The sequence below is a fragment of the Pleurodeles waltl genome, chromosome 9, assembly GCF_031143425.1.
Source record: "Pleurodeles waltl isolate 20211129_DDA chromosome 9, aPleWal1.hap1.20221129, whole genome shotgun sequence".
Lineage (NCBI taxonomy): Eukaryota > Metazoa > Chordata > Amphibia > Caudata > Salamandridae > Pleurodeles > Pleurodeles waltl.
The window spans coordinates 698,317,336-698,341,061 of NC_090448.1; the positions used below are offsets into that span (position 1 = coordinate 698,317,336).

Sequence of the window (23,726 nt, forward strand, 5' to 3'; positions counted from 1 at the left end):
GGAGTGCCCTGGGGCTCTGTAACGCCAAGTGTTACAGTTCCTGCAGGGGGAGGTGTGAAGCACCACCACCCAGGACAGGATTTGTTCCTGGTTACAGAGTGCACAAAGGCGCTCACCCCATGTGGCCAGAAACTTGTCTGGAAGGGGCAGGCTGGCAGAGACCGGTCAGCCTGGCACTAGCAGTTTGGCTGGCATGCAGGGGGCATCTCTAAGATTTCTCAATAAATATGTGGATTGCTTGTGCTGAGAAGTTTGATACCAAACTTCCCAGTATTCAGTGTAGCCATTATGGAACTGTGTAGCTCATATTTGACAAACTCCCACACCATATACTCAGTATGGCTACCCTGCACTTACAATGTCTAAGAATTGACAAACACTGTAGGGGCATAGTGCTCATGCAGCTATGTCCTCACCTGTGGTATAGGGCACCCTGCCTTAGGGCTGTAACGCCTGCTAGAAGGGTGACTTACCTATGCCACAGGCAGTGGGTTGTAGGCATGGCACGCTGCGGTCTTTTTCTCCCCATCAGCACAAATTAAGATGTGAGGCAGTGTTCATGTGCTAATGTACATGTGTTTGGTGAGGGGTCCCAGGGTGGCATAATACATGCTGCAAGCCCTTAGAGACCTTCCCTGGCAACAGGACCCTTGGTCCCAGGGGTACCTTTTACAAGGGACTTAACTGTGGGCCAGGGCTGTGCCAATTGTGGAGACAAAGGTACAGTTTTAGGGAAAGAATACTGGTGCTGGGGCCTGGTTAGCCGGGTCCCAGCACACTTCCAATCAAAGCTGGCATCAACAAAAGGCAAAAGGTTAGGGGGTAACCATGCCAACAGTGGCATTTTCCTACAGATTCACCGTTGGGGCTGTTGTGGGTCCTGGGGTAGACATAGAAACCCCTGAGACAGCTTTTGACTCTAAGAGTGGTAGTGGGCTTGCCACATGAACTGCATACCCCCTTAATATGGGTAAGTACAAGCAGCACCCCTTGGTAAATGGGGTGGAGGCTGGGGCTTACAGGGACACAGGTGCCAGTGTCACCATAGTAACTGACCTAAACAGGTGGCAGGGTCCTCAAACTTGCCTGTAGAGTGCCCCCTAAGGAATGACCTGGAGATCTCCACTTCGGCTGAAGTAGAGTTTCAAGCCCATGCAGCCATGCTGGGCATCCCTAAACACCTCCTTACCTTAACCTCAACACAGGCTAAAGAACAAGAAGGGCAAGGAACCCTGGAGCCTGGACAGGCAGGATACTGAGTTACCTCCTATCCAACCTTCCACTGAGGACCCCACTCCTCTAAGGGAGGAATCCACCCCCTGGGTGGAACCTGTACCACAAGAGCCTAAGGATATATCAGCTGAGCTCCTAGGGGTGAAAGAATCCCTCTGGAAGGAACCTAGAATAGAACAGCAATCCTGTCCTACCTTAGAAAACTTAGGACAGCCATCCTGTCCTTCCACGGAAACCTTAAGGCAGAAACCCTGTCCACCTCTAGAGCCTTTAGAACAGCACCCCTGACCTGCTCTACACCCCTTATGACAGCAATCCTGCCCTACTCTAGAGCCACAGGGACAGCAATTCTGCCCTGCACTAACACCTTTAAGTCCACAGCCTCAAACTAGGCAAGAAAACAAGTTACTTACCTGTAACTACAGTTATCCAGTATTGGTATCTTTCATAAATTCACATGCTTGAATCATCCCCGTCGTCGAAGTGGGAGTCCCACGGTACATAAAATAGCAGTAAATAATAAATAATAGTTTTTGCCATAGGCTATAATGGAGCCAGCACTTGCTCACATAGCCTATCCATGTCCTTTTGTGAAAAGACCCAAACCTGCCTGCTGTCCCATCAGGCACCAGCACCCTCTAGAACCTTCTCCAGAGAAGCTCCTTTCCTCAGATTTTCCAGCACGAGGGTGAAAGATTAAAACCTGAGAGGAAATGCGAGCATCAAAGGGGAGGAGGGTGGGTCGCATGTGAATTTATGAAAGATACCAATACAGGATAACTGTAGTTACAGGTAAGTAACTTGTTTTCTTATCCAGTATTGGATCTTTCATAAATTCACATGCTTGAATCTGAAAAGACAGCAGTATGGTTGATAAACATTGTATCCAGCGTGGGTGGAGGGTGCGAGCACGAAGACCCTCTGCCTGAGATATCAATAATAATAATAATAATAATAATAATAATCACAGTAAACTCATACATATCCATAAATAACTACATACACCTTACGTATTCACATGGAAACATAATAGAAACTTGGTTATTTGCATCTCCATCCATATGACTATAACTAAGGAAAAGGTCTCACCTTAATGAAAGAGATGGCGTAACACAGCTTGCCCTACTAGAGAGTCTGTTCTTTGTGATGACTCCAGACAATAGTGCTGCGTAAAAGAGTGCGTAGTTTTCCATGTCGCAGCCTGGCAAATTTTTTCAAGGGCAATACCTTGAAACAAAGCAGCCGATTTGGAGACTGCTCTTGTGGAGTGGGCTCTCGGACGCCTAGTCAAGGGTTTTCCTGCCTTGGTGTGGCAAAATTGGATTGTTGAAGAAATCCATCGGGCTATAGTGGCCTTGGTTACTCCTGTTCCCTGACGTCCCAGAGAATAAGATACTAGGAGTTGGTCTGATTTTCTGATGTGCTTGGTACTTTGCAGGTAAAATTTTAGGCATCGTTTGATGTCCAAAGAATGGAGAGTTCTCTCTGCTATCGTAATAGGGTTTGGAAAAAAGGTTCATGGAATAACGGGTTCATTGAGGTGGAACGAAGATGGAACTTTGGGAATATATTTGGGATTGGTTCGGAGCATAACGAAATCCTCAGAGAAAACTAAAAAGGGTTCTTTAGTAGTGAACGCCTGTATATCACTGACTCTCCTGGTAGAGGTGAGAGCGAGTAAGGTTGACACTTTCCAGGTGATGTACTTGAGTTCAGCCCTATGGATGGGTTCAAAAGGAGCTTTCATGAGTTGGGAGAGAACAATATTAAGGTGCCACTCTGGCGGAGGTAAGCGTACCGGAGGAAAGGTGTGGAACAGCCCTTTCATAAATTGTTTGACGACTCTGGTTGAACCAATGGACGGCATGTTAGCCGATCGTCTGTAAGAGGCTATAGCTGCTAGGTGAATCTTGACTGATGTATAGGAAAGACCAGCTTTGGAAAGGGAGAGCAGGTAAGGAAGAATTTGCTCAGGATTAATTTGAAATGGGTGAAAATTGTTCTGAGTACACCAAACACAGAATCTCTTCCATTTTAGTTTGTATGTCTTGTTCGTGCTCTCTGCTCGTGCTTTAGATAATATGAGCCTACATTCTTGATCGATGTTCATATCTTGGAACTCTCTGTACTCAGGAGCCAAGCATGCAAGTGCAGTAAAGTTGGGTCGGGATGTAAGATGAGACCCTGATTCTTCGTTAGAAGATTGTGGTTGCAAGGGAGACGGACTGGATTGGCTACTGACCGGAGGAGGAGCTCCGTGTACCAGTACTGCCTCGGCCACTTGGGGGCTATGAGAATGATCTTGCAGCATTCGGTCTTCATTTTCCTGAGGAGCGTGGGAATCAGTGGAATGGGGGGAAAAGCGTATGCAAAGATCCCGGACCATCTTATCAAAAGAGCATTTCCCCACGACCCCGGGAGTGGGTATCGACTGGCGTAAAACTGGCATTTGGCGTTCAGATTGGTGGCGAACAAGTCTAGGATCAGCCGACCCCATCGTTGGAAAATGTCCTCGAGTATGGTCTGGTTGACTTCCCACTCGTGACAGTTGTCGTCTGTCCTGCTGAGAGAGTCCGCTAGAGTATTGTTGACCCCCGCCAGGTGTTCTGCCCTAAGGCGGACGTTGTTCAGTGTGAGCCAGTTCCAGAGAGACTGAGCTTCTCTTGAGAGGGAGAGGGATCTTGTTCCTCCCTGCTTGTTGATGTAGAACATGCTTGTTGTGTTGTCTGTTCTGACTAACACTGATGATCCTGCGATGCGTGGCAGAAAAGCTTTGAGCCTAAGATGAATCGCTTTCAGCTCTAACAGATTTATGTGCATCTCTTTTTGGAGCTTGGACCATCTGCCTTGAATGCGCATGTCCTGTAAATGGCCTCCCCATCCTTCCAAGGAGGCGTCCGTGGTAATAACGAAATCTGCTATTGGTGCCAGAAAAGTTAGACCGTGGGAGAGGTGGTTGATGTGAGATCACAATTCTAACGCCTGCCGAATCTTTGGTGTGATAGTTATTAAGTCGTCGAAGGATCCTTGTGACTGGGTCCATTGAAGTTGTAGTTCTTCTTGCAGCGGCCTCATTTTGAGTCTTGCCAGCGGTACTAGGACTATGGCTGAGGAAATCATGCCCAGAAGCGATTTGAATAGTCGTACTGAAATGAACTTTCTTGCGGAGATTGTAAGAGCCAATTGGGTCAGCTTCTGCTGCCTTGCTAGGGTAAGATATGCCTTGTTTTGGATAGTGTCTAATTCTGCTCCCAGGAAAACTCTCCTGCGTGCGGGAAACACGACGGACTGCTGTAGGTTCACTGTTAGACCCAAACTGTTGAATAGTTTTAGGCAGGCGTCTGTGGCTTTTGAGGCTAGTAGAGATGACGGAGTTTTATGAGCCAGTCGTCCAGGTAAGGGAACACCTGGAAAACCTTGCTTCTGAGGGAGGCTGCGACTGGGGCAAGGCATTTCGTGAAGATTCTCGGAGCTGATCTGAGGCCAAATGGTAGGACTCTGAATTGATAATGGGCACCGGCTACTGTAAAACGGAGATATTCGCGATGTTTTTGGTGTATTGGAACGTGGAAGTAGGCGTCCTGGAGATCTAAAGTTGTCATAAAATCTCCAGGATTCAAGAGGTGCAAGATATCTGACAGTGTGATCATCCTGAAGGATTGTTTCCGAAGGAACTTGTTGAATTTCCTGAGGTCTAGTATAGGACGCCACTCTCCTGACTTCTTCCTTATGAGGAAAAACCGGGAGTAGAATCCGAGTCCCAGTTGTTGCAGAGGAACTGTCTCTATAGCCCCTTTGGCCAGAAGGCTGAAGACTTCCGCTTGAAGCAGACGAAGGTGGAGAGAGCTGCCTGATGTTGGAGGGTGAAGCGGTGGCTTTTGTGTGCATTCCAGGGTATGACCTCTTGTCACTATATCCAGCACCCATTTGTCTGATGTTATATTCTTCCACTCTTGGATGAAGTTGGAAATGTTTGCTCCTATTTGCTGATGTTGCGGGCATTGGGGGAGCATAGCCGGTGCCTGTAGAAGATCATTGTTTTCTGGGTTGAACTCTGGATTGCGAACCCTGTCTTCGTTTACCTCCTTGTCTGGTATAGGAGGCAGTCGATGATTGCCTGTACTGCTGGTGGTATGAAGGCCTGTACTGGGATTGCTGGTATTGTCTACGAAAGGAACCTCGAAATGAGGTGAAACCTCTCCCTCTAGCCCCTCGAAAGGGCTGCTTCCGGTACTGCAGGGTACCCAGGGACTTGGCAGTGTCTGTGTCCGTCTTAATGGCTTGAAGTGCGTCATCCACATGTTTGCCAAACAAAGATTCCCCATCGTAAGGCATGTCTAGAATTCAGGACTGCACTTCTGGTGTAAAAGATGTGGCCTTAAGCCAACCTTGTTGTCGTAAGACAGCGGCACCCGCTAGTTGGCGGAAACCAGTAGAGGCTATGTCCATAGCGCAGTCAATAATCTCTTCCGACGCACGCTCCCCTTCCTGTAGGATCTTTCGTGCCTCTTCTTGTTTATTTTCCGGGATGAGTTCCAGGAAAGGTTGCATGTCAGACCACATTTGGCGGTCATATCGGCCTAAAATTGCTAATGAATTTGCTGCCCTGACGGTGATTGCAGACATGGAGGAGAATCTCTTGCCTATATTATCCAGTCTGCGACCTTCCTTGTCTGGAGGAGTGGAGATAGGCATTGATGGATTTTTGGAGCGTCTTTGAGCAGCCTGTGAGATGACCGAGTCAGGCTTTGGATGGCCAGTAAGGCATGCCGGAGAATCTTGGGTTGCCTTGTATTTTTTATCCAGTTTTTGTGGAACTGGAGGAACCGTAGCCGGATTCTGCATAATTTTTGTGCCCTCACTCCATATGTAATCAATAATCGGAATGGACCGTACCGACTTCCGTGATTGCTCCTTGAAATCATGTATGAAATATTCCGATTGGGAGACAGATGTTGGGAGGTGGAAACGTACTGCGGCTCTGTCCATAAGATTATGGAAACCACCTATGTCCTCGGGCGGAGAATCAGAGGGGCGAGGAGGTGGTGGAGAAGGAGTGGGAGCCAAGTAATCATCCCATTCCTCGGTATGATGTTGTGGAGTGGAAATTTCTCCTTCTTGTTCTTCTTCTTCCCCTGAAGTGGAACCTTCATCTCTGGGGGTGCAGCTAACACCGAGTGTGATGTTGATCTTGGGGTAGCTGGAGGAGGAGGAGCATTAACTGGCGTCACCGTAGAGAACGGCGCCGGTGGTTGATCTTCCGCTGGGAACCTTCTCCTATAATCCTGAAGCATGGATTGTAAATCCTGGATTAAGGAGGAAGGCATTTGCACGGTATGTCTGTGTTGAGGCTCTCGTGTTTCGTAGTATTGCTCCTGATGAGAGTAGTATGGTTGATACTGTTCATACTCATCCTCTTCATCGTCATCTTGGTATTTGACATGGAGCTGCGAGGGGCTATGCGCATCTCCGAAAGGACCTTCGTCCGATTCCTCCCAGTCAAGAAGATGACTGGGTAGTAAAGCCGACACCTTGTTTGGAGATGTGTCGGTTGGATAAATGTCCTGTGCAGGTAGATTTCTGATGCTGATCATGGCTCGGAGATCTGGAGACCTGGAAGAGGTAGGAGTGGCCTCAACCTGTCTACTAGGCACCACTGCTGTAGATGGTGTGAAAGTTGATGCAGCCGTGGATGGTACAGATTTTTCCGTCGACGGTAGTCTCGTCGACGGTGGCGTAGCCGACGGTGGTTTCGTCGACGGTAGTGTCGTCGACGGTAGTTTCTTTGACTGTGTCCCCATCGATGGCGAAAGCGCCGATGAGAATTGTGTCGCTGAAGTTATAGTCGACGGGGCAGTCGTTGACGGTGCCGATGAAGTCTTGAGAGAGGGGATAGGATCCCTTACCGTCGATGTTAAGGTCGTCGACGCTGACGACGGTCTCGTCGACGATGAAGTGGAGACGGTAGATGTAGGTACCGTGGTCGTCGACGGTGTTGTCATCGTCGATTTAATTTTTAGAGTCATTTTTCCAGAAGTGGAAGGCTCTGAAGAAGGAGATAGATGGTAGGACTCCTTCTTTTGAAGAGGAGAGGAAGGCTCAGAGGAGACTGAAGTCTGTAAGCCCTTCCCATGATGAGATTTCTGCCTCTTCCTGGATTTTTCTATGTGGCCTAGGTCCTCAGATCTGGACCTTTTATGTGGCCTCTCTGACCCACTCTCCTCACCTGAAGTACAGGATTTGGCCTGTAACCATGTCAGGAGCCTGCCCTCCCGGTCTCTGAGGGTCTTTGTGGAGAAGGTGCAACATATTTTGCAGTCCTTAACCTGATGTTGTGGGTAGAGACAGTACAAACAGTCTTTATGTGGGTCATCCACATGGAGCCTTTTCTTCCCACAGGTCTTGCAAGGGCGGAAAAGGCCTTTTCTAGAAGAATCTGACATATTTCCAACTCTTTTGAGAGAAAATTTCTGAAGTAGAAGAAGAAAACTGAGCAGAGCTCAGGGAGACTCCCTTCACACGACGTGCGGTAGAAAATCTGAGGAAAGGAGCTTCTCTGGAGAAGGTTCTAGAGGGTGCTGGTGCCTGATTGGACAGCAGGCAGGTTTGGGTCTTTTCACAAAAGGACATGGATAGGCTATGTGAGCAAGTGCTGGCTCCATTATAGCCTATGGCAAAAAAAATGTATTTATTATTTATTGCTATTTTATGTACCGTGGGACTCCCACTTCGACGACGGGGATGATTCAAGCATGTGAATTTATGAAAGATCCAATACTGGATAACTAGAGGGGCCACAGTTTAGGCACATTACAGGACAAAAACCCAAGCTGATAGGGTGGTCCACCTCCCCACAGGGAAGGGGCTATACAGTGGAAAATAATACCGGGAGTAACCACTCCAGTGCAGAGGTATTCTCCAGATATTTGCACTTAGACAATAAGGACACACCTGGCCAAGGTTAGTCTTATTGCCCTTCATTTTGTTTGGAGGGGGGGGGGGGTAGGAAATACCATCTTTTTGGCATGGTTACCCCCACTGTTTGTTTTCTCTTTTTCTTTTTTTTTCTTTTTCTCTCTCTCTCACACCTCTATTATTTTCTATAGGAAGGTGTTACAGTGCCAGTGGTTTACATTGTGTGGTGCTGGAGCTATTATGAGTGTGTACATTTACTACAAAGTATACACTGACTCACATCCTCCAACCGAAACCAAAGGGTGTAGCCTATCTTATTAGTGTAGGCTCCACCCCTAATGGTTTACCTTGTGTAGTGCTGGACCTTATACATGCTTAAGCTGGAGTACATTTACCGCTGTTTACGGCTATTGTGGCTGTAGTGACTTTAGAAAGAAAGTTTGTGAACAGTAATAGTCTTACTCTTTTGTGGTTGGGTGCATATTCCTTCCTAAAACCCTCACCTTTGGTAGTACGCATACCCCAGGCACTCTCCTTTGACCCTTCCACATTTACTACTAAAACACAGTTATACATGTATGGACATCTCCACAGTTGCCTGTATGTGAATATCAATTTGTATTACACACAGCATACACACACATACACATACACACACAACAGTATAGCACATAGATTAACATGTGAACACAACCATATGGTCTATGTGCTTTTCTGTTTGCCACTGCCACTTGGTTTCATGTATTCCTTAATCTCAGTTAAATTACTGCAGGCCTTGAATCTTTGGCATTTATAAAAATCTATTCTTCTAGTGGATTATATGCAGGGTTTTCTCTCGGTTTTCTCCATTTACAATACTAAAAAGTGAGATGTATTATATAACTATAATGCTGATATTTCTATCCAGGAAACATGGTTGACCAGTGTCTTTCAAGTTAAAAAGTAATATGTGCTAGTTGTCCCACAGTCCCCTCCAAAAAATGTCATGCAAGTGGTGGGATTGCAATTTTATAGTCCAATAACTGGTTTTATAGCCTTCACAACCATTCTGCTAACCTAGCCAAAAGTGTAAAGATTTGGAGGAATGTTGCTAAAGAGCAGGCTGACCTCTCTACTTTTAGTGAATACATACATCCCTCCTCGCTCAGTTTTTGTGCATCTGACTGCATCGCTGTTTTCTTTTATATAATAGCTTGATGATTTGGAAAACTGTAAACCCATTCTTCTGGTAGGAGATGTGAACGCAAAAGATTCCAGCCATGTATTAAGATTTTTTGAGGACTATGAAAGGGAGGAGGTGCTTAATATTCACCTGTGATGTTGCCAGATAAAATAAGAACTGGCTCCCATGGCTGTATTTGTCTGGAGCAATTAAGAAGGGCTGAGTGCCTAATTGTGAATGGTAGACTAGATAATGATATTCAAGCAAAATATAGACATAGTTCAATCAGGGGTTCTTCCCTTATAGACTATCTGATTGTTTCTTATAAATTTGTACCCTAACTCTCTGATATTCACACAAATGATAACTCTTATAGTGACCATAAGATACTCTAATTCCACTTGGATTTTCAAGTAGATGAACTGAGTCATTGGAATATTAAGGGATATATAGTGAGTTTCAACAAGAGAAATGGGAGGACATACTGGGATACCTCGAAACTAATAGATCTAGATGGGCCAGTTAAAATTACATCTGACTACCACAGTTTGTACCTGGATTCACTGGTGCATTTAAATTGCCACATGAAGTCCTTTTTTCAGTAAGCCTGACTCTCAAGCTGTTAACAGGCAATGAAGGACCCTCTCTTCTCCTATACTCTCCTTAAACAAGATTATTAATAGTTTAGTGCTCCTGAACGGTATCGAATAACAAATCTTTATATAAAGAAGAAAAAAAAAAAAAGAGCGAGATTCAGAGCTTCAATCTGGTGGAATGAGCCTGCAAGGCCTCAGGTAAGCTGCTACTTGGCCAGTGCATAGCAGATCATAATGTATAGAACGATACACTGCGAGATGGTCAGTTTCTACAAAGCCTTCCCACTTTTGACTCCTGAAGACGTCACGAAGAGTTAATCATCCCCTCGGAATTCAGTTGTGCGGTCAAGGCAGAAGAACAACGCTCTTTTGAGTCCAGACAGTGGAGTCCTGCCTCCTCTTTGAAGGGTGGAGCAAAGTTAATAGGCAGGGTGATGTTCTGCCCTACATGGAAGAGAGTGAAAACTTTCGGAAGGAAGAAGGCACATGTCCAGAGAACCAGCTTTTCGGGGTAGAAGGTGGTATAAGGAGGGTGCGAAGAGAGAGCCTGCAGTTTACCGACCCTCCTAGCTGACGTTATAGCCAGTAAAAAGTCACTGTTTATTGTCAAGAGCCTAAGAGGGCAATTCTGCAGAGGGTCAAATTGTGCACACATGAGAAAGGTGAGGATCAGGTGAGATCCCACTGAGGAATGATGAACGGTGTAGAAAAGTGTTACTGTTGGCATGGTTACCCCCCCACTTTTTGCCTAGTGTTGATGCCAACTTTGACTGAAAGTGTGCTGGGATCCTGCTAATCAGGCCCCAGCACTAGTGTTCTTTCCCAAAAACTGGACCTTAGTTTCCACAATTGGCACAACCCTGGCACACAGTTAAGTCCCTTCTGAAAGGTACCCAAGGTACCAAGGACCCTGTGGCCAGGGAAGGTCCCTAAGGACTGCAGCATATATTATGCCACCCAAAGGGACCCCTCACCAAACACATGTACACTGCCTTGCAGCTTGTGTGTGCTGGTGGGAAGAAAAAGGCAAAGTCGACATGGCACCCCTCTCAGGGCCCCATGCCCACAAACCACTGCCTGTGGCATAGGTAAGTCACCCCTCTAGCAGGCCTTAAAGCCCTAAGGAGGGGTGCATTATACCACAGGTGAGGGCATGGCTGAATGACCAATATGTCCCTACTGTGTCTAAGTCCATTCTTAGACATTGTAAGTGCAGTGTGGCCATATTAAGTATATAGTCTGGGAGTTTGTCATTACGAACTCCACCGCTCAATAATGGCTCCACTGAATACTGGGAAGTTTGGTATCAAACTTCTAAGCACAATTAACCCAGACTAATCCAGTGTGAGATCTATTAAAAAATGCACACAGAGGGCATCTTAGAAATGCCCCCTGTATGTTTGCCAAACTGCCAGTGTAGGACTGCCCGTTCTGTGACAGCCTGCCACTTTCAGATAAGTTTCTCACCACATGGGGTGTGAGTCACTCTATGGTCAGAAACAAAGCCTGCCTGGCTGGAGGTACTTCACACCTCCCCCCTACAGGAACTGTAACACCTGGCGGTGAGCATCAAAGGCTCAAGCCTCGTATTACAGTACCCCAGGGCACTCCAGCTAATGAAGCTGCCCGCCCCCCGGACAAAGCCCCATTTTTGGCAGCAAGTCCGGCTGAAAAATTAGGGAAAACAGGGAGAAGTGACCACACCAGCCAGGATCACCCCAAAGGTGTCCAGAGCTGAGGTGACCCCCTCTCTGCAGAATCCTCTATATTGGTTTGGAGGACAGGGACCAATAGGATTAGGTTTGTGCCACCCTCCCCAAAGGGAGTGGGCACAAGGAGGGTGTAGCCACCCTCACAGTAGCCAAGGGCTACTGCCCTCTCACCCTTAAAACGCCTCTAAATCCAGGATTTAAGGGCCTCCCTGAACTCAGCTCATCGGATGCCTAGTGACCTGACCCGACAAGAAGGAGGACTGCTTAGCTGAAACCCCTAGCAGAGAAGAAGGAAGACAACAACTGCTTTGGCCCCAGCCCTACCGACCTGTCTCCTGCTTCAAAGGACCTGCAAAAGACCTGCGACGCGTCAAGCGGGAACATCGACCGCCCAGCTCCAGAGGACTGCCCTGCACTTAAAAGAACCAAGAACTCCCAAGGACAACAGCTCTGTCTAAGAAAAACCAAACTACCAAGGACTCCCACCTCACTCTGGATGTGAGAGTTCTGGATGTGAGAGTCCTGACCATTCTGCACCAAATGCCAACGGCCCTTGTTCAGGTGGTCCACCCAGCTAGAAAAGGTCCCCAGGAGATTGTGAGGAAGTGCCCACCCTGGGTTGACCTCTACACTCTTCCACGACAATGCCTGCAGATGGAATCCCAAGGACCCTGCTGACCGCGAATATCTGGGCGAAGATATCAGACGCCTTTCAGCAGGCGGCCCTCCTCCCTGCCCGATACACCCCCCTGGACCTTGCCTGCAGCCTCTGAGTGACCTGCGGGGTCTCTTCATAGACCAGCATTGGAAATTCAAAGTCCTGTTTGCACCCTGCACCCGGCCGCCCCTGTGCTGCTGAGGTTGTGTGATTGGTGCCTACTTGTGGCCCCTCCAGTGCTCCTTCAATCCCCCCCCCGGTCTGCCCTTCAAGCCGCGGGTACTTACCTGCAAGGCAGGCCTGATTCCCAGTACCCCTGTCTCCATAGAAGCCCACGTTAAAATTGTAACTGCAAGCCCGTGAGTAACCAGAGACGACCCCCCTGACACCTGCAGCGAAGCCTGCAGAGAGAATCCAGAGGCTCCCCTGACCGCGACTGCCTGTAACAAGGGACCCGACGCCTGGAACCAACACTGCACCCGCAGCCCCCAGGTCCTGAAGGAACCGAACCTCAGCGCAGGAGTGACCCCCAGGTCACCCTCTGCCTTGCCCAGGTGGTGGCTGTCCCAAGAAGCCCCTCCTGTGCCTGCCTGCAACGCTAGAGGACCCCCGGGTCCCTCCATTGTTTTCTACCTCAAACCCGACGCCTGCTTTGCACACTGCACCCGGCTGCCCCTGTGCCGCTGAGGGTGTGTTTTGTGTGCCTACTTGTGTCCCCCCAGTGTGCTACAAAACCCCCCTGGTCTGCCCCCCAAGGACGCAGGTACTTACCTGCTTGCAGACTGGAACCGGAGCACCCCAGTCCTCCTTAGGCCCCTATGTGTTTTCGGCACCTCTTTGACCTCTGCACCTGACCGGTCCTGAGCTGCTGGTGTGGTAACTTTGGGGTTGCCTTTTACCCCTAACGGTGGGCTGCCTATGCCCCAGAACTGAGACTTGTAAGTGTTTTACTTACCTCCTAATCTAACCTTTACTTACCTCCCCCAGGAACAGTTGATTTTTGCACAGCGTCCACTTTGAAAATAGCTTATTGCCATTTTTACAAAGACTGTATATGATATTGCTTTTATTCAAAGTTCCTAAAGGTTCTAAGTGAAGTACCTTACATTTAAAGTGTTTACTGTAAATCTTGAACCTGTGGTTCTTAAAATAAATGACGAAAATATATTTTTCAATATAAAAACCTATTGGCCTGGAGTAAGTCTTTGAGTGTGTGTTCCTCTTTTATTGCCTGTGTGTGTACAACAAATGCTTAACACTACCCTCTGATAAGCCTACTGCTCGACCACACTCCTACAAAATAGAGCATTAGAATTATCTACTTTTGCCACTATCTTACCTCTAAGGGGAACCCTTGGCCTCTGTGCACACTATTTCTTACTATGAAATAGTATATACAGAGCCAACTTCCTACAACATCTGCCACTAAAATCAGCTGTGGTTGGGGAAGGGAGAGGGTCTGCCATGGACCCAAGCACAGTTCATTAGCCTCCACTGCAGATCTTTAGCAGTTCCCTCTGAGATTTGGACCATGTCAGAGAGATTCCCCTGATGATGTGCCCAGAGGGACTTCAAATCCCACTGTGGAGCAGAGTAAACAGTGGGATGCAAAAGGCCTTGACGCCCAACAGCTTTGGAGTCAGTCTCACTGCAATGCAGGATAGAGGCTGAAACATCGAAATCATAGCCTGAGTATCCTGGACTTGCCGCTTGGGAGGATAGCCCTGAAACTACATTGGGTCCAGAATGGCTTTGACGAAAGGGAGCATCTGAGAGGGAGTCCGAAGTGACTTTGGCATGTTGATAGTGAACCCCAGAGAACGCAGGTTTGACGTAGTCAATGTGGGAGATGATTATCTGGGGTGAGCCTGCCTTCAATTGCCAAATATTGAGATAGGGAAAGAGTGGAACCCCCACCTCTGCAGACGAACTGCAACCGCCACCATCAATTTTGTGAACACATGAGGGGCGCTGGAAAGGCCGAAGGGAAGCATGGCAAACTGAAATTGCTCTTCGTCCACAGTGAACAATAGGTAACTTCTATGGGCAGGCAGAAAGTGGATGTGCAAATTGCGTCCTGTAAGTCGAACGCCACCATCCAGTCTCACAGGTCCATGACAGACAGAACTTGGGTGAGCATGAGCATTTTGAACTTCTTTTTCTAGAGATTAAGAAGGGGCAAGTCTACAACAGGACAAAGTCCTCTGTCTTTTCTTGGCACCAGAGAGTAGAGGCAATAACAACCACAACTTACTTCTGATGCAGGCACCCTCTCTATGGTTCCCTTGGTCAAGAGCGCCTGCACTTCTTGACGCAGCAAGGAGGTATGGTCCTCTGAATATGAGTGGCGGGGTAGTCATAAAGGGGAGGGAGTGGATGATCTGATGTCACTGACCGTCAGTGGGATAACTGATGGCATAGCGTGCCTCCCACTGGGTGCTCATGATGGTTGGAGGGCAAAGTAAAGAGGCTTGGAAGCAGCAGATGCTGGGGGAGGAGTGGTTGTCCTGATCCAATCTCTGGCCACCTGTCCCAAGTTGTTTATGGGACCAGTGTTCTCTGGCACGAAAACGCTAGGAAGCCTGTTGGCTCTGGTGGCTGGGAGGGAATGGGGTGTGGCTGAAGACCCGTTCAACAGACACAAAAAGAGCAGAAGGTGGATTGGGGTTAGCGAGGGGCCAAATACAAGCCCAAGGACCTGGCTGTACCTCTGCTGTCCCTAAAGTTCTCCAGTGCTGAATCCACCTTCTCTCCAACAAGGCAAGAGCATGTCCAAAAGGGAAGTCTGTACATCCGCAGAGGAGCCAGTCACTGTTGGCCAGGCATGGTGCGGCAAGACCACCAATGATGAAATTGCACTGCCAGTGAGTTGGTCATGTCTAGCCCACACCTAATGGTGAACTTGGCTGCATCTCTCCCATCGGCAATAGCTTGGGTAATTAAGGCTCGGGCCTCCTCCAAGACCAGAGGCATAAACGGAGTCTCATATAGTATGGAAATAATCCAATAGGCATGCAGTGTTCACAGAACGCAGTGTTAGGCTGGTGGAAGAGAACTTTCTCTAGCTAAAGTTATCCAGCCTCTTGGATTCTCCATCGGTGAAGTAGTAGGGAACCACAAGTAGTAAATCTAGCTGTGGAGGTTTGTACCACCAAGTTCTCCAGGGTGAGGTTCTGAGAAGGAATCTGGGATCCCCAGGAGCTGCATGATGACAGCGGGCAATTGTTTTATGCTCAGGAGCCCCTGTGCAGGGCTAGGACCAGGCCCGGAGTAGGATGTCTGTACGGGCTTCTGTACGGGCTTCATTGAAGAGGAATAGGGGCCCGGAAGGAGAGACTCTTGGCTGATGCACCTCTGTCAACATGTTCGTCTTGAATGCCATGGTAGGCAACCGAAGGTTGAAGTCCTGAGGCACCCTATGCACCACCATTGCAAAAGAAGATTCTATCTCTGTAGCCATGGTAAGAGGAGAGACCAGGCCAGTGTCTGGTGAGGTGTCTAACCCACTGGCTTCTGTCAGTTTCTCTTACCATTTGTCCTGTTCCTCATCTGGGAGCTGGTAACCCTATGGGTCCATAGACTCCTCCCATTCTTCTCCCTCTCCAGGCCAATGAAACAAATAAGAATTGGTTTTTGTGTTGGAGTCTGAAATAATGATGAGGTGGCACCTTGGGTGTCAGCACTGTAGCACTGTAGCGCACACTGAGGAAGGTCTTGGGCTCATCAGCAGCTCTTCACTGGCTCCAGCAAGGGATCTGTCTTTGCCCAACTGGGGCTGAGGGTGAACTTGTCTGTGTGGGTCCAGTAGTGGCCCCTTCAGCGCCCGTGGGGAGTCATGGTCCTGATCCAACCACCACAAACAACAAGTGAGGATCTGTCACCTACACCTGCCTGTGACAGGCTACAGATGGTTTGAAACCAGCCGGTTTCTTGGATGACATACCTCACACCAGGAGAAAAATTCTCAGAACAGTTTGACATAATGTTGAAAAACATCAGTTAAAAAGTGACTGACCAGATCAGCACTGTCTTATACCGAAAAGAAAGAACTGATGTCAGTGAGCCTTCGTGGTTCCTATATGGGTACCCAGCACATCACTTCTGGCGCAGACGACAATGACGCAGAGTCGAACGACAGTACATACAGGCACTCAGGGGTAGTGATAAAAAAATCTTTCGGGTCCAGTAAGACACATGGGAATATTCTAAGGCAAGTAATCTGCGGCTAGAAGTCTCTATGAAAAAGCTATAGATACAAAGAGATTTTGGACGATTATTGCAGAAGGATGAGGCAATAAGGTGAGACTGGTGCCAATCCCAATAAAATAAAGGAACTTTATTATTATAATATCAGAATTACAAATGTCAAATTCTGGTTTATCTGATGTAGTATTATTAACTTTCTACTGCTCAGCAGGTAATAATTCCACCTACAGGCCCCCTCTTCAAAGGAATTTGAATGTTTTATTCAAGGTGCTGGATCTTTGGGGGGCTATGGGACCAGACAAAATCCCTATCTGCATAATAAGGGAGGCTTCTCTTTGGTCCATCTTTTTAACTCCTTTGTTCAGTTTTAGTTATGCTTGTGGTAGTCTTCCGGGACCTTGGTTCCGGAGGCATTGCTGTCCCACACTACAACAAGCATTTGCAATGCAATGAGTCTCACGTTTTCTTGAGTTATAGGTATTAGAATTGTAAATTCCTAACTGGACTTTTCTTGCCACATAAATTAAAAATGATAAGTAAAAGAATTGACATAAGCAAGTCAATTCAAAGCGCCATGGCCGCCATGAGCGCAAATGTTATTGGCTTCCTGCGTGGATCTTGGCTGGGATGAAAGGCAAACCGTAACCGGAGGAGGGGCCATCACATGCTGTAACAGGAGAAAGCGTGACATAGTGTGATGGCCAACAAAAAAGTTCACTTAGTGAAATCACCTGGGAGGGACCTCAGAACACAAAGGAGGGACATTTCACAAAATGCACCAATAAAAATGAAACATTTAAGAAAAGCACAACAAAGAATGAATAGCAGTACTGGGCGTGGTTAAAAGCCCACAGAGAGATTACAACAGGCCATAGCGCTTGCATGCTTGACCTTAAAAAGGGTCAGCGAAATTCCCCAAATAACTATAGGCAGATAGCCTTACTTGATTCAGTTGGGAAGATTTTTACAAAAACTATTCTTGAACACCTACAGGATTGGGTGGCCAAAAGAAAAGATAATTTCCATAGGACAAGCTCCATTTTGAAAACAAATTGTGGCACACTAGATAATATAGCTATGCTATATCTAATAACTAAAAATATATAACAGACAAGTTTTATGGAAAAAAACTAGGGGGTAACCAAGGCCTTTTGACTAGGATACCTACTCACAATGCATTGAACAGGGTGTCCGCACACCCCTGTTGTTATTGCTTTACATATCTGTCTTACCCATGGCTTTAAATATTTGTTATGGTGATGCTGCAAAAATAGGAGATCATGTGATTCCCTGCTTATTGTATGCAGAAGATATTGTTTTTTTCGATTCGACTCCTAAGGGCTTGCAAAAACGTTTGATATGTTTCCAACAGTACACACAGAGTCATTGTCTAAAATAAATACATCAAAAAGCAAAGTTCTGATTTTTAATGGGAACAGTTATAGGAAGAAAAACATGTTTCAAGGGAAGGTTGGGAATGAATCATTAGCAACTGTAAAATTCAACTCTTAGCAATAAATGAATTTTCTAGTAAATTAAATCAAAAAAATTATATTTCTAGTAAGGCAATTTCCCATCATAATGGCTAAGAACGTTTTATAAAGCCCCTCCTAGTTAGTTGGCACTTAGTTCATTTATTGACTGTTTATTATTTTAAAAATCCTCCTACCCTACTATATGCTGTGGGTAGAATTAAAAAGAAAAAATGGTCTTTCCGGAACTTCATAGAGGGTAAAATCTTACACAAACTTTGCAACTTGAACATATTAGCCACTGTTCAGGTGCTTAGGTTGGAGCTTGATCTGAATAGCTTTCCTACAGGCATTAGTAGCAGTGATTCACTGGGGTTACCGCTTGCTTAAGCGTGATGATTGTACATGAAGAAAGTTAATGTGCTGCAAACATTTTGACAGGAAAAGAGAAATGTCTGTTTTTTACAAAAACTTCCTTTAAGCCTTAAGGGTGTTTCCGTTTAAAAAAGAATACATTAGAAGATATCAATGCTGCCGTTAAAAAGGCTACTAAAAGAACAGATGTCCAGCATTAGTACGATCCTCGACATTGCTGCCTGCTCAAAAAAGGAAAAAAATATATACATTTACTTGTGTCTTACTATACTTTAAAAATACCCCAACCTTTTCTGATCTGGAATGTTGAACATAGAGTTTGCCAATTATTTCACTTAATAAGAATGAATATTCTACCCTTGAAATGTGTAACTGGGGCTTAGGAAAAACTCACCATCGAAGAAAGAATCTGTGAACTATGCAACAACGTTATTGAAGACCTAAACCATATAGCTTTTACCTGTCCTAGGTTGCTTGTCTTTGTTGCTGTTTTTTTAAAGACTCTTAAGTAGTTTTAATGTTTGCTCAGTAAATGAAGCATGACAACTGTTCTTTCTATTACATGAAATTAACAGTTTTAAAATCTTTACATTTTTTATTTTTTAAAGAGTTGTATCATGTTATGTACTATGGACCTCGTACAACTATCAAAATTCATAATAAACTTGAACTGTTTTCTCCAGGTATGTAACTTTTCATTAATATATTCCCAATGAGCATGAGCTGTAAGTTATTCTTGAGTACTGTGGCATGCATCTTTGTCAGCCATAAAAAGTTGTCAATTTCTACTCAATTTCCTGTTTTCATTTGCTGCCTGATTAAAATGTGTTCTGGATCTCGATCTGTGTATGTTATTTCTCCTTTTTTCCTTATTCGTCAGCAATTCACTCCTGTCATTTCATTATGCTCCTACCGGTACTTACCTGATTACTTGCTTCAGAAATCCTCTCATCAGGAAGCTAATATTACTCTCTTTGTTTCAGTTTCATATGATTTCCTGATGCTACAGTTACGTTTTGATCTCAGAATTTCTTCATATGGAATGCTCTACTTTATAGTTGTTGGGTTTTGACTTCTAGTGTGACTTACACTATTGCTTGCAACGTGTGGCTCTGAAAGAAAAGAACTGACGTCACTGTGCCGATAAGGCTCCTATGTATGACCCCAACGTCATCATGGCGACCACGACACCACCGACAAACACAGAGTCGATTGACGCCACCTGATGGCACGCAAGGGTACTGCTCAAAGACAAATCTCCAGATCCAGTCTGATGCCTGAGGGAAATTCTTAGGTAAGGAATCTGAAACTAGAAGTCTCTATCAGAAAACCATTTTTCATTGGCAAAGGAAAAAACTTTGTCTATGAGGTGTGGGCAATCAGGCTTAAATAATAATTTACCGAAGCTAATGATAGATAAGCAAAGTATTAAGAATACCTTGACATTTTTTTTCAGGTCCAGATTGATCTTGATGGCAGTAGAGAGCATTCTCAGATTCTTGTCTTTTCTCATACTTGACAAATTGGCCATTACCCCATCTTCACTGAAGTAAATGATCGGGTTTAAATGTTCAGGAGGGTAAAAATTTGGCACCTCAAGTTTTTCTAGTAAGAAATAATCTTCAACTGAAGCTGAAAAAAACAATAATGTAAGATTTCAGAGCAGAAAAAAAACAAGGTTAACCACTAAACATTTTTTGCATTAAAAATAATCTTACTGTTTTCATCTCGAACAAGGTCAGTGACTTTTCTGATACAAAATAGTTACATTTACTGTAGGAAGCTGTAATAGTGAAACACAAAGGATAGGAAAATAACTTATTAAGCTATGTAATGATGATGATGAACCATTATTTGTAAAGAACACAGATGCCCCAAGAAATATCCTAGTCCTCACAGGTAGGAAGTTAAGTCTGAACAAAATGCGCTGTTTTTAACTTCTTCTGAAAGAGCTGTTCAGACCTTGCAAGGCGGAGGTCAAGGGGAAGTTTATTCCAGACACAAGGCTCCCAGAAAGAGAAAGAGTAACCACCTGTCCTGGAGCTATAAATCCTTGGTACCACTGACAAAGCCATATGAGAAGGAACAAAGTTTCCTAGCAGGATAGCAGAAATGAGTTATAGAAGGTATCTGGGACCTATCAGATGTAAGGCTCTAAAGGTAAGAACTAGTGATTTAAATATAATCCATTTTGTCACTGGAAGCCAGTGAAAAGAGTGGAGATAAAAAGAGACCTGATTTCTCAAAGGTAGATTTAGAAGCAACTGTGCGCTGCACTTTGAACCACTTGTAGCCTATTGATTAAATAGTTTGGCAGACCCAGATACGAATCATTAGCATAATCCAGTTTTGAAGTAGCAAGGGTCTGAATTACAGTTTTCCTGACTGATACAGAGAAAATACAAAAAAGTTTTTAATGTGTGGAGGAGACCAAAAAGGTCCCCACCACTGCAATCAATTGAGGCAGAAAAGAGAGCTGGTTATTGTACTTACGTTCTTAATCACTTCAGTTTGAGGAGGCAAGGGTTTTTGTTTGGGTGGGGGGTGTGGGGGAGAGGGGTATGTCCCTTAGGCCAACTAGCGGACCAGCCAGGAGGTGAGTCAAGACCAAAGAAAAAAACTCAGGTCTCATCAGTATTGATTCTGGCACATCCAAGAGAAAACTACAGCCAGGCAAGGCCTGATAAGATCCAGAGCAATATCTTAACCTGTATTATAAAGGAGAAGAGCAGCTGAGTATCGTCAGCATTTGAGATTATCTCAGCTCCAAAGGATTCAAACAGATGTGCCAGAGGGGTTTGGCATATGTTGAACAATGTGAGGCGCAGAACCTTGTGGGACCCCTACAAGTTAGGGGTTTAGTACCCAACGAAAAAGGAGGGGTCCAAACATCTTAACCTCTATTCTCTAAAAAGGAATCCATCCATCTCAACGCTAGGCCTCCAAGTCCAATGGTCTGCAAACAAAGAAGGAGCAGAGAGTGCAGAACTTTATCAAAGGCTGCTGACAGTTCTACAACATCAGCACAGTCTTACCAATTTAATTATTCCCCCAATGTCTTCCCTGACATCCAGAGGACATGTAAGTACGGAAAAAAGTTCTAGCGCCTTCAGTCAACATTTTTCTCTATGCCAGTTTAATTAATCAACTACCTCTGTGATCACAAATTCATCTAATCTGTTCTGCTTTCAAGCAGGATAGATACTCTGATCTGAGTTAATCATCCCACATGTGCGAGACTGCATGACTATTCTAAAGGTGCCATGTGCCCACACCATGCTTTTGCAGTGTCATTCTCATAGTGGCTCTGTGGATCTCCTTCTTGGCACTGACTCCCAAGCTTTACTAGTCTAGAGTTCGATTTGCCAACATAGCTTTCACATTAAGCTCACAACAAATATATTTGTAATTTATAACTGCCCACAAAACAAAAACGTAATGAAAGAGTATTATTAAGGTAGAGTCCACTTCTGAATACCTGCATAAAGGTGACAAAATGGTGGACAACATTCAAAGGAAGATGAACTGACAGCTGCTGGGAGGAGATACTCCATTGTTCTTTATGTGTGGTGTATTTACTTACATTATTTTTGTAGTTTATTGCACACCTAATTTAAGGCATTTGAGAACGGTTAAACAAGAAGTCCTGATTCCAAAGAACAGGCAAGGTAGTGTAGGTTGGGGAACATAATGGTGTGAGGTGTTAAGTCGAAAGTTAAGAGACAGGTTTTAAATTCTTCGTGGAAAAGTAATACGTTTTGTACACATGACCCAGATATTTTCCAAGTACACTGTTGACATTCTTGGTGCAAAATAACAGAAAACCATCATTGGATGTCTTCCATTTCCTAGTCTGTGCAATGCCCAAGGAGAGACCTAAATTGCTCCTTTTACTTTTTGAACCACCAGCTATAAGGAGTTCTTATAGGTGGGTGGGCAAAGTTTAAGATTTTGTGCAGGATACAACACATGCTAAAGATAAGAGCTTCCAGATATAGCCAATGCAGGTTAGGTGTATGATTTTTTTGCCTCACTATCAGGCATGCTGCAGTGTACAAGGGTTTTTAAGAAGGCCTAAAAAGATTTAGGTCATCCTTACCAAACTGAATGTTGTCTATCCATGACTGACGGAATACTAAGCACTTAGGGTCTTGTGACTGGTTGAAAACTACCATGTCACCACAAAACAATACAACAGTTCTGAAATTGCACTGTTCTGTGAACATCCTCACATTTTTTAGCGTATTTAAATGATAAAGAACAAATATGTAGACTTTATGTGTGGTGAAACCCAATGATTTAGTTTAATGATCTAAAGCTGGTGAAATATCAAGCAGTGTTACGTCTCTCACATAGGTTTGCATTTTGTGAGAAGAGTTGCATGCGTGGAATTGGAGTAATTCTATTTTTTCCAGGTTTGGCGTAAGGAGGAGAAGACCATCCAGAATGCAAGCTTATCCATAAATGATTACATTTTCAAGATTTCAGTTTCAAGATCTTGTTGAAGCTGAAAATCGTCATATAGAACGGGTTGTAATTGTCATACCGATGAGTGGAAGTACAGTCAGCGATTATCATGGATCCAGCAGTTGCATGTACATAATGAAAGATCTAGGCCTGTGTCCTTGATGATCATAAATCAAGACCTGTTTGAGAGGAAAGGTTTGAATCATCCTAAAACCACACAACTGATGTCTAATCTCATTGCCAATATGGAGTGAAAAACCAAGTGATCTGCCTGTGAGGCCCACCTCAGTAGCACAGGGGCATAAGCTATCATTCATCACATGCAGGGTATGATCTACTATCTGAAGCAAGGCACCTCTATATTGCATTTTGCTTTGAGGTCTAAATTATATGAACTTAATATGTTATGATTAGAAATGTAAACACATTATTAAGATGCTACTTCCTTCTTGAGCAGTTTAAGCCAAAATCGGAATCTGAAGAGAGGCCAGCCAGCGGACAGCATTTGGTTTGAGCTTTGGTCTTTTTGCAAAAGGGAACATTTCAACATTGTTTTTTTATCAAATATGAGACAGTGACTTGTGACAGAAAACCTCTTATAAGTCAAGTACGAGAGGTGTGATTTGTTTGGGCCATTTTTCAAGTAAGGTTGAAAAGACTTACCCATCAGCACGTGAGACGATCTGAGAGAAAAATTATTTGATGGAGGTCAATAATATCCAGAAGTTTTAAATCTGACCATTTGACGATGTTATCAAGCATTATCCGGTGACTTTCCTATGATCTGCTGAAGAATCGGTAAATTTCTTAAAGTGGTTGAGGCAAGGTGGCCTGAGCCCATCACCTAAATGTCCAGTGTTATTTGGTACTGCTCCAGACCCATAAACTATATGGTCAGATTGCCCCATCTCACCCAAAGTAACAGAGCCC

General features: G+C 45.1%; 1 protein-coding gene across 1 annotated transcript in view; it reads right to left on the reverse strand.

Annotated features, from left to right (window-relative positions):
• The window catches only part of ATG2A (autophagy related 2A), a 2,189,461-nt gene that overhangs the window by 1,285,051 nt on the left and 880,684 nt on the right, over positions 1 to 23,726 (reverse strand). The window contains exon 22 of the mRNA XM_069207806.1: positions 19,768 to 19,961. Coding sequence (XP_069063907.1) covers positions 19,768 to 19,961 — 194 coding nt within the window. The remainder of the gene's footprint in view (positions 1 to 19,767; positions 19,962 to 23,726) is intronic.